The sequence below is a fragment of the Aulonocara stuartgranti genome, assembly GCF_965226115.1.
Source record: "Aulonocara stuartgranti genome assembly, chromosome: 7".
NCBI classification, from domain to species: domain Eukaryota; kingdom Metazoa; phylum Chordata; class Actinopteri; order Cichliformes; family Cichlidae; genus Aulonocara; species Aulonocara stuartgranti.
Genome location: NC_138945.1, coordinates 41,456,426 through 41,468,629, shown reverse-complemented (window position 1 = coordinate 41,468,629; position 12,204 = coordinate 41,456,426). Strand labels below are relative to the sequence as shown.

The window sequence follows — 12,204 nt, the reverse complement described above, 5'->3', positions numbered from 1 at the left end:
GTAATGACAACGAGGAGGTGGAGAACACCTGAGCTGCAGCCATTCCTGTTCTCGGTCGTGTTAAAAGTACCTGCACTCACCTGCTGTAGTTGAGCGTGAAGGTGAGTGGGGTCAAGGGCTGCATCTCTGCTGTTAACCTCAGGATTTGATCACTTCCTGTTTGTGTGATGCTGTCTGAATAAAGAGTTTGTAATTTATGGAAGAAAACAAACAAACAAACAAACAAACAAAAAAACAACAACACACAAACTGACCACACAGCTACTCTCAGATTTATTTCTAACTTGACCAATATCAAGTTTACAAAAGTGAACTCATCACAAAAGAAGTTACATGTCAGATGCACCAAGCAGCACGAACACCAAACGGATCCACTTAAAGCTCTTTAACAAGTAAGGCACCTGAAAACGGCTTCAACACAGCACGGGAATCAAGATGTGATGAGATCATCACAGGGAACCAGCATGAGATATCAGCGCCCTCTGCTGAGGTCATGCTGTTGCCATCTTTTTATACAGTCTGTGGAATGTGTATGGGTCGACCCGAGCTTACGTTAGGGTCTGCGCCGATGTCATCAGGAAACTGTGGGCTAAAAGAAAAAGAAAAAAAAATCAAGGAAAAAAAACCCAACAACAACAACAACAACTAAAAAAACATGAACATTTTGCTCAGAAACCACACACGCAGCCAGCACGTGGGCAACGTGACAGTGTTTATTCAGCCCAACATTTTAATTTTGTAGAAGCTTTATCTTCTTCCTGTTTATTTTCTTCCCTGAACTTTTCACTGTTTTACTGAAGCTCTTTCTGACCTCAGGTTATAGTGAACCAGAACAGCGGGACGCACCTGTGCTACCTGCTCCGAGTCTACAGGTCGTAGACATCGACGTGAGCACCGGAGGTGTAGCTGTCCTCCAGAAGCAGCTTCATCAGCTTGGCGCAGGACGCCTCACAGCTCAGCAGCTTGCCTTCGGCGAACTGGTCACTAAAGAACTTCCTGATGCTGGGGTCAGCTGACCTGGAGCGAGCCTCCACCTGCATGGCCGTATCCAGCGGTCCTGGAGTGGTCACAAAACAAGAAGTGATGACATGGACAGCATGAAGCCTGCTACTGCTCAGCATGGCTAATGAATCATTATGACAGATTTCTTCAGCTCGGTCTGGTATGGCAGGCCAGAGAGGTCAAAACTAAACCGCTTTCAAACCCCCCCCCCCCCCAAAAAAAAAACACATTTAAAAACATTTAAAACTTATTTTAAAATTTTAATTTTGTCCTTTTTCACAATGAATTCATTTTATTTTGTTTACAGTCTGAATTTTATTTTTTTAAAATTTTTTTTTACTATTCAGCTAAAAGCCATGGAAGTATTTTATTAAACCCACATTCGTAATCTGTGTCCTCACATCCTTCAGTTTGATTTGAATTTTGACCCTTTCAGCCCTCCATACTCACATCTGAAGTATTTTGCCTTCAGTGAGCTTCTTGTCTTTTCATGGAAAACCGAACCAGCTCAGCAGGCCACGCCCCCTGCCTCACCTGGTGAATAGCTGAGCACCCGGACGTCCGGCTCCTCCAGTGCCAGCACCTGGAACATCATGTCCCGGGCAGCCTTCCCAGTGCAGTAGAGTGCCCAGGATGGGAAAGGCTTGATGGCGCAGAGTGAGCTGATGTTCACCACGGTGCGCCTCAGACCTGGGCGCTGCGGGAATGCCTGCAGCACCCGGGCGGTGAGGCACCAGGCGGAGCTCACGTTCAGCGACAGGTACGAGTCCACCTCGGCGAGGTCGCTGAAACTCACAGCGAAGCGTGACACGTCACCCAGAGAGGCTGGAGGAGGTGAGGTAATGAAGGTCAGAGGTGAAACCAGCATGAATCACAGAGGTTTAAAGAGTTCATGCATTAAAACATCAGGAAGCAGAAACATTAAAATTCATTTGGATTATTTAACAAAATCAATAACAACATGTTCAAAAAAAAGTGATTAGGAAGAAGCAAAAACTTACAGAATCCCCCCAACATTCCACCCTTTAGCATCCAGTAATCATAACAGGGACTTGATAAAAGACTAAGAGGGGGTTTAAAAGCAATCAATTTTGAAATAATGAATGGCATTTTAAAGATTAATTGGCTCCGATCTTTCTTAAAAAATAATAATGAGATCTGGTTCTTGATACCATCTCTTATTTTCAACAAAGTTGGGGGGATCCAATTCCTTTTAGTATGTGATTTTGAAATTTCTAAACTACCCATAAAACTTTCCAAATTTCATCAACAAGTTTTGTTAAATTGGAAATTAATGTTTAAAAATAACTTTAGTCCCCACAACGTTACATTGTGGAATAATAGGGTGATATTGAATCGGGGGAAATCTATGTTTGTGGAAGAATGGATGACAAAATAAATTTGGTCTGTGACACATAATGGATGGAAATGGACATATACTTGAATTAAACAGGCTTAATGAGAAATATGACATGAGTTGCTCGTTCGAGTTCTATAAAAAGGTTTCACAGAATATCCCAATAGTCCTTGTAAATACGATAAAGAACAATTTTTCAAATATAGGGCTTTGGAGTTGATGTCACGCCGCAATGCATTGTGGGAGCGCAGCTCCATTTTGGGGGTCTACGATCCAAACAAACACACTGTATTGGAACGGCGACTACGACAAGAAACATGCTTAAAAGCAGCTCGAAAGAAAACGGATGGTATAGAGATCGATTGCGTCCAGAGGCGAAGCAGCGGTATTTGAAAAAAATAGAGTGCATCGCAAATCTGGACCCATACGACATACGGCAGTGGAGTAAAGACCCAGACGACTTACCGCCACTGTCCTACCCCGATATCTTCACCTATCTTGTTTGTGGAGTAAGTGCTTACACTGCGAACCAGTTTCGTAATTACAAGTCACTGGAGGCGCATATCCAATTTACAAATGGCTGGGTGCAAGATTTGGCTATTTTCAAGCCGCCAAAATCTGAGTACGTCGTCATTCATACCAAGGTAAGTCAGCTGGAGTGCATCGAGTGACATAGCCATTTTCCACCCCCCACCATAATTAATGTTATACCTCTATCATTGAACTGCTAAAATATCGTTATCATATTATGTGCCCATAATTGTAAAGTAGATGCAAATTAACACATTGATAATCGGGCAAATTATTAACGCCAATCAGTGTCCTCCCTGTCTCATTTCATTTATTGTCTTTACATCAACCTTGTCCTTGCATGTTACAGGTACTGCACTCCCAAAGATTGAATGAACCTGCATTACGACCATGGGTAATTGTAAGCACCACAGGGAAGGTCGAAACTGCACACTGCACCTGTATGGCCGGAGTTGCTGAGACCTGCACCCATGTCGCTGCACTTCTGTTTAAAGTGGAGGCAACAGTGAGGATACGTGGCACAAAGACAGTCACAGATGAACCAGCTTACTGGGTTTTGCCGGGGAACACAACCAAGATACAGCCAGAGGTTGGCCATAACATTGACTTTACATCTTCAGCAGCACAAAAAAAGACTCTTGATGAAAATATAAACGGACCGTCTGTGGTGAAAGGCAGAAGAAGCCGTCGTTCAAAAAGAAAGATTCCCTCTGCTACGTTTGAGGAGTTGTCACCAGTGTTAGACACACTTCAAAAACACAATAAAGCAGTGTGTTTGTCTGGATTGGAGAAATACTACACATCACACACTGTACAGTCATCCACATTACCACTGTCTCTGGCGTGTTTGCACAGCACAGGTGCACAGTCCCTTGGCCTTACCGAGCTACAACTGCACTGCGTAAAGTACATAAACACAGCAAAAGTTACTGAAGAACAGGCAGAAGCTATTGAGGTACGCACAAGACTGCAACACAAGAGCCCAGAATGGTATGCTTGGCGTGCTGGGAGGATCACAGCTTCAATGATGCACGCTGTGTTTGCCACCACTGTAGAAAAACCCGCCATTACTGTGATTAATCGTGTTTGCTACCCTGTTAACTCTGTCTGTAATGTGCAAACAACTTGGGGACTGGAGCATGAACAGGATGCTCGACATGCCTACACCCAGACAATGTCAGCATGTCACAAAAACCTACAGGTCCGTATGTGTGGTTTTCTTGTTAACATGGCTTTTCCTGAAGTAGGAGCATCTCCTGATGGACTAACCACGTGTGAATGCTGTGGGAAGGGGTGCCTAGAAATTAAATGTCCATTTAAATATCGATGTGACAGCATTCAGCAAGCGTTGAATGCACATGACAAAGACTTCTGCCTCGAGTTGACAGCAAAAGGACTTAACTTGAAGAAGACACATCGCTTCTACTCACAAGTGCAAACACAGGTCTTTGTGGCCAACGCAAAGCACTGTGACCTCGTGGTATGGACACAAAAAGACATGGCAATTTTACGCATCTTCCCAGATGTGCACTTCTGGGAATCACATTTAAAGAAAGCTCAGGAGTTCTTTCAGAAGGTGTGCCTTCCTGAACTTGTAGGAAAACATTTCTCTAAGCGAAATGCAGCCCCGAGTGGTCACAACGTTTTTTCTTCTGGTGTCTAGTTTTTTGTCAGAAGTGCATTGAAATATGTATAACTTGATTTCAAACGTGCAGCACTTACCATGTACCAATTGTCAAAGTGTGAAATAAAGAGTGCAAAGCAGTTATTTGTTATCTTGCTTTTATTATAACGTAATTTTAGTGAAACAAAGAGTTCAAAGTGATGATAAACTTTCGCTTATAGTATACAGGTACAGAAATGGTTACATAACGCAATGTCAATGTGTTCATACAGTCACACATACAAAAAACTAAAAAGGTTTTCCTTTTTTAAACAATTATTAATTAACAAGTACAAGTCTCAATTGTGCCTGGTTTCACTACCACACTGGGGCACATGTTAACCAAAACACAACACACCCTCACAATTTTATCAAGGAATGTAACGTCTTCACCCTCACATGGAAGAAGAGAACGGATGGGCATGGTAGTATGTAGCATTTTGAATTTGTTGCGCAAACTGCCAATTACTCGTTCAACATGGATTCTTAGGTGTGCAATGGCTCGTGTATTTTCTATGTCCTTGGCATCTAGTTGACAGAAGCCCCTTGTAAATGCTGGGATCTTTACCTCCGCACACATCATTCCCACCGCATCTCTGATGTCAAAGCCTCTGTCAGCCAAAACTACATCCCCTGGTAACAGCTTGTTAAGTATGCCACATTGCTTTGTGATGTGTTTATCTGATGCACGGCCCCCCCACCCCTTAGAAATGAATGAAATTGCACCTTGTGGAGTAATCCCGATCAGATATTTCATGGTGTGTGTACCCTTGTAGTGTGAGTACGTTTGAGCACGAGCCTTTAAATTAGATGGTCGTTCTGTACGAATTTCAAAACAGTCTACAATGATGGCTACACGATTTCCAAAAGTGTCCGTAAATTGTGGTGGCATTGTTGCTTGCAAACAGTGCCTCTCTGGCCAGTGTACAAGTATTCCAAAGCGGGCATACAACACGTCAATTGTATCAGAAAAGACAGAAGAAAGAGTTTTGTGGGAGACATTGAATAGATAACTAAGATGCTGGACAGGAAGATCAAGTCTAAGTCGCATAAGTGTGAGTAAAAGCATTTGGAAATGTGACAGTTTCTTTGATGCTGGTAGGAAAACTTTTACATTCTCGAGCACGGACATAAAAATAGCAAAACAAGTAAAACCGGTGTAATATTTCACTTTTTCCGTGTCACCCTTTAAAAAGTTTTCATTCAGCTCTGTCTTGTCCAACTTTGATTTAAGCTTTCTGTTCTCCTCCAGCAGCCGGTTTATTTCTGCTCTGCTCTGTACACAGCGCACACAATCATTTGTCAGTTGTTGATCTTCTGTCTGTTTCTCTCTGATATCAATGTTTTCTGCATCTGCACCCGTTACCTCTGCTTCTACTTGTCCAGCACAAATTTGGCCCTCAGCCAAAATAACAAGGTTGTTATGGTGTTGCTCTTCTGTGGTGTCCATCTCTGGCTGCTCTTCTGTGGTAACTTCTGCTGAGGCTTCACCTTCACACTCTGCTGCTCCATTGTCAAAGCCTGTCCAATAAAAAGAGTGCAAATACACAAGGGAAGTTTTAAATGGTTTATACATTAAGGCCGTATGAATACTCAAAAATGTTTGTGTTAATTGACTAAGATCAACTTTTAAAATAAGAGACTGTGGCTGGGCGTGCGGTTGTCGTTTACCTCCAAATAGTACTTTATTTTGTTGACGTTGTGTTCGCCTCCTGTGACGGTCTGAATGTGATGTTCGGGTTTCGGAGTGCCCCATGTGTAGCGTTGGTACCCAGTCTGGATTTGTTTGATCCATTTCATAGGCAGGCTTCCCTACAGTTGTGCGAAACAATTAGCGAATCGTTACATAGCACATATGTCTGCAAAGTCACTCCATTCGATGTTTGATCGCAATTTCTATAACTTCCGAGACCACCAACGGTAATATTATTCAGCTTTGAAGTGTGATAAGAACATATTTAGAACTTACCGGAATGAAAATGTCGTGAGCACACCAGCTGATATCTGGAGACGTAACAGAACTTGATATCAACTCGTCTCATGGCTGCTATCCAGGCTAGACGCCTTCGTTTGGTAACATCCGATACATGAGCTCCTTCATGTTGCTTCCAGGTTGGGAAAGCATAAAAAGACAATCCAACCTTATTCCCGTGCCGGTCGTAAGATCGAACATTGCAGCCGAGCACACAGCAAGTACGAACCATGGCTATGCTATCGCTTCTAGCTTAGACCCCCAAAATGGTGAATCGGGCTAAAATCCTTTCCACGCCCACCCCCGTGACATCACGCTCCAAAGCCCTATACAGACTCCAAATTTACATAAAATTAAACTAGATGGACTTGACTTGGTTAATGAAACATGCAATAATCAATTTAGATTATAACAAATCTGAGATCTCGTTGATCAGAACCAAATATTTAAAATTTCCAATTCCCCCAAATTTAAAGAAGTCCATTTTAGAACTACAAAAAATATTTACCCCTCCAATGAATTTATGAGAGACAGATTTAAATTTGTGTTAGACAACTGTTATATTTGTAAAACAACTTTGGAAACAACAGAGCACATGTTCTATGGATGGGTGACAATCCAGAATTTATGGAAATCTCTCCATGTCCTAAATATTGATTTTTGGTCTTTTCAAAATATTCAAATTGGAGTAATCCTTAAGGACAAAAATAGTGAGTTTTTAGTTAACAATCTCATTATTATAACTAAGTATTACATTCATAAATGCCGATATGCTAAATCCCCCCCTTCATGGCCTGCTCTTAAAAACGAACTCTCCCTGTTCCGTAAATCTCTTAAGCTAATAAATAAGCCCCAAGCAATCAAACTGCATAGATTTTTAGAAGAGTTTGATTTTTCTTAGCCCCTTATTTAAGTTATGCGTCTTGTTTATGGAACCTCACTTTTAGAGATTTTATGATCCCCCTTGTCTCCTTTATTTCTGTTCCTTGTTTTTCCATTCTTTTTTATTGTTATTTATTTATTTTTGTATTGGTTATTCATCTTTTTATATTATTATTATGTAGATGTGTGTATAAATGTGTACGTATGCATTCACACACACACACACACACACACACACACACACACACACACACACACACACGTAGACCGCGAAGGCCGGGTCCTCCGAAGGATGCAGTCGACGTTTCGGGACACAGCTACAGTCCTCCTCCCTGAATTTGCCTCCTCACTGGAGGTTTGAATTCCATTCCCTCACATTTAAGGCATTCATGAAATATTAACTACAAACTGATACAAACGTGTCGGTCACGTCATCTAAACCGCAGACCAGGCACGTGCAGAGGGGGGGGGCTAGAGGGGCTTGAGCACCCGCCCCTTTCCTGATGGGTGCCCAAGGTGCCCTTTTGTTGAGGCAACTTTTAAAAAAAAAAAAATTAATTATTATTATTTTTTAATGTGTGTGTGCGTGCGGAGTCCTGTCTGTGCCCCTCAACAATAATATTTAACTATTAATCACAGTTTTGCTAAATAAAAGGATCTGGCTTGCATCAGTCACATGATCACATTTAACCAATGATCGCCCTTGACGGCAGAACGCGCTGGTTACGAGCCGGGAACGAGCTCACAAAGAGCACGCGCATTTTTTCCGGTCCGGAGCTGTAGGAGAAACACAAGTTAACTCAGAGACACAGACTGATGCGACAAAACCAGTAAGTAGGTGTACAGCGCACACTGTAGTGTATAGCACACAGGAGTATCAGCTTATTACGTACACGTTGGTAAGCTGTCTTGTTGCAACTGACGAACTGAAACAAACGAGCGTGCTGTGCAACAGCGCGACAAACATTACCTGTCCTTTTATTAACTGCACAAGTAGTGCTGGTCATAGCTGCTGGCTACCTGTGTAAGGCTGTCATGGGTCTGTAGCTCTGTCACCGTTTTAGGGAACATATTTAGTTTTAAAGTATTTAGAAACATATTTAGTTTTAAAGTAAGTTACAGGGCTTTTCCTGCCTTTCTGGAGGGATTATATTTCACTAAAAAACGATCTAATATGCATGTCCACATTAGGGCTGCCACAAACGATTATTTTGATAGTCGACTAGTCACCGATTATTTTTGCGATTAGTCGATTAATCAGATCATCATCCATTGGACGTAAAACGTACAGCTTATTGCACCAGCAGCATCTGCTCATATATAACTATCATTAGCTTACAGCTTTAAGTGTTTAAGGTATGTGCTAACTAAAAATAAAGACAAGATGATAGTTTGTTTCAGTGAAGTTTAATAAACTCCTTGCTATCTAAAATATAACAGGACACCGGAGTAGATTCTCCAGCATCTCACACTTCTGATAATCAGTTGTCTGCTTGACGTTTATTCAGCTGTGTAAAAACTATAACTTTAATCTCAGCCAAACAGATTTACTCAGGAACAAATAAAATACTAAAAAAAAAGAAAAAAAAAAAGCCAAACAATAACATTTTTAAGTTATCTAAGTGACTCATATGTTTAACCTGAGTAGCGAAAGACGGCGGTGGGTTTGAAAACGATTTGCCGGGAGTCCGGTGTTCTCATGGCTCTAGTGAGCTTTGCCCCCGGCTAGCTATCGAGCTAGTGGGTAACAGACGTCTCCGAAAACGTCGGAGCGCTTTTGAAAATATGCGGTGTCTTGATAAACTGAGCAGATATTTGAGGTTTACACAGCTACATTCTCGCCTGAAAATATGTTAAACGTTTATTTTGTGACCCAGAAAGAATAATAAGAGTAATATTAAAACTAACTAGCTGCCGCCATTGTTGGAAACTGAGCTGGGCTGCGCTATGAATTCTGGGACAGAGCTACTTCTTCGGGGTTTAACGGCAGCTGGCATCCTTGTACATGCAGTGCTGCCATCTTCTGTTTCAATCCGTTATTACACTCTTAAATCCTACTACATATTCCTGCGTCTTTTGTGATCTTACAAAGCTTCAAACGACGCGTCGACTATTAAATCAGTCGTCGACGATTTTGATAGTAGACATAATCGTGACTAGTCGACTAATCGTGGCAGCCCTAGTCCACATAATAATTATTATAATTATAATATATTAAAAAACACACGCTGTATTTTAAAGAACATACATTAAGAAGCAGATTATATAAGATTTATATTTTAAATAAGACAAAATTTGGATTTTACAGCAGTAAAATGATTGTATCTCTACAGTTTAAAAATGTAATAAGCTTTGCCCCTGCACAGAGTGGATAGTGAAACAAATGGAATCATCATCAATACATTATTTCATATTTATTACTTCCCCCTCCTCATTGCTTTATTATTGTAGCTCTAGTAATAAATAATAATAAAAAAAGATTCTGGATCAGCACCATGATGCCCATAGTATATACAGTATTCTGAAGAAGGTCTAAAATGTCCCTGTGTGTGCGTGCATGTGTGTGTTTTATTTAGATGGATTAAAAAAAAAAAATTACTCATGATATAACATTGTCCAGACATGCCTGGTAAGGACATGAGGAGGAAACAGCAGGAGCTGTGTGAGGCTACTAAAGGCAGTGCTATAACATTTTTCTGTCATCATTTTATTATAGATTAAGTGTAAGAGTTGTTAGGTGTGGATAATTAGATTATAGTTTATTGCAATAGCAAGTTGTGCCTTGTTCTCACATAGCAAGTGGAGAGTGATATATGAAATGATGGGATGGAAGGAAGAAGAGAAGCAAAGAGTGAATCACAGGCAGAGCCTAAATTATTTCTCACAGTTTTTGTTGCCTTATGGTTCCAAGCGCTGTCACCAATCTTTGCATTTTGTTATTATCTCATGACACTTGTTTAATCAGCTACCATCTCTCCTATGGACTTTTTAATGTCTACAGTCTCAGATCAACACAGCCCTGCCCTCCAGCACTATCAGCAGCAACCTCTCAACAGCAACATTGTACCCATCAGGTAAAGCATCGGCTACGTTTGCTTTGCCTTGTTGCCCATATTAGATTCTTGATGAATGTGTGTTGTTGTTATGCAGCCTGGTTCAATGTGCCCCTTTAAACCTCTCTGCACAGCCCTGCCGCAGACCACATAACTTCACTTCCAAAAACAAACATTTAATTTACAAAACTGATTTTGTTTTTCTTCCAAGTCACTGAGCTAATTTACCACAGGCAGCGAGACAGGCTGCGCATCTGATTGGACGAAGTGAGGGCGTTACAGGTGCCTCCTCTTCAGACATCACTTAGCAGCACAGCCGTGTAATAATAATAATAATAATAATAATAATAATGATGATGACTTTCTGCCAAACACACACTAAACACACGTGACTCCACGCAGCCCGTCCTCACCTGCGTTGTTGACCAGCATCACGTGATCCATCTGCTCGATAAGCGCGTCTTTCGCGGCTCTGATAATTGCCTCTAGCCCCTCCGTCCGACCCACGTCAGCCACTACGCTCGCCACCCTGAGCCCGGCTCGGCCCGCCTCTGAGGCGGCCAGCTCTGCCTGCACATCATGGAGGTCCTCACCGGAGCGAGCCGCCAGCACGAGTCCGGAGCCCGGCGTCACCAGCCGTGACAGCTCCCGGGACACTGCCCGGCCGAAGCCCCTGGAGGCCCCGGTGATGATGCACAACGCTCGGCCCAGACTCGCAGACTCCGCGGAAGACATTGTGGTGATGATTAGTGATGGCCCGCTTGAAGCTGACGCTCCGGAGCGTGTGTCGAAAAAAACAACACACTGGTTCAGAAGCACTGTGTCGAGGCTTGCTTCGTTTGGCAAAAGTCACGTGACCAGTGACGTCCGAAGCTTCATTACGCACGTAACTGCTTCGGTACCTGATTCAAACGGATATAAGGAAGTGAATCATCCACGGGATTCGTGGAGTGTGTTGATGGTGACAGAGAGCGAAGAGGTGATCATTCCACTGACAGATATGGAGCCAGCGAGGAAGAGAGGACGTTCTGGCGTGTGGGAATATTTTGAGTTGATTTTGCTCAATTCATTTTATCTGCCGAAGTGAAAAACTTGAAATGTCCAAAATCATGTTTTCATAATGTAAATATCATTACAGCATATGACTTTAGGAACACTTCCATGTGAATTAAAGCTAATGAAGACTACAAAAATGTATTTGACACTATACGTACATTACATTGCTACACAGTTTAGAAAATCATTTTGTTTATTGTTTTTAGGTGATAGTCTGCAGGACCCAGGAATACCTGCATATCTACCAGCTTGCAGTGTGGTTCCTGCACTCCACAGCCTCTTCTGTTCCATGCAAGTGGATTTTCTCCAGGGCAGGAGAAACTATTTCTAAGAAAAGAAACAGACTCAGCCAGCGCACAGTAACACTAATCCTCTTTTTAAATGTAAATAACAAAAGGGCTACCTTACATTGATCATGTTTTTACTTTGCAAGTTCTTGATTAGGGGTGGGTTTTGATTATCGCTTTTCTGATTACAATCCATGCTAAATTGAATAAAGTGATATTGATTCATTAAAATCCCGTGTCGATTTGTAAATTAACGTTATTATGCCTGAAACGCCAGCATCTCAGGTTAAACCTCACAACATGTCGTCAAACACCATACAGCTAAAACAGTAACTGGGAGCAGGTTTACGGATTCTGCATACAAACGTAAACACAGAGCGCGGACCCGACGCGTCAGAGTC

General features: G+C 41.9%; 1 protein-coding gene across 1 annotated transcript; it reads right to left on the bottom strand.

Annotated features, from left to right (window-relative positions):
• Positions 1 to 250: 250 nt before the first annotated feature.
• LOC309712158 (sepiapterin reductase-like) lies at positions 251 to 11,299 on the bottom strand. Its single transcript, XM_082542782.1, has 4 exons — positions 10,874 to 11,299; positions 1,537 to 1,827; positions 847 to 1,057; positions 251 to 589 (listed from the first exon to the last, which is right to left on the bottom strand). Exons 1-3 carry the CDS (start codon positions 11,193 to 11,195, stop codon positions 867 to 869), a joined length of 804 nt encoding a protein of 267 aa, XP_082398908.1. The 5' UTR covers positions 11,196 to 11,299; the 3' UTR covers positions 251 to 589; positions 847 to 866.
• Between the last annotated feature and the right edge of the window lie 905 nt (positions 11,300 to 12,204).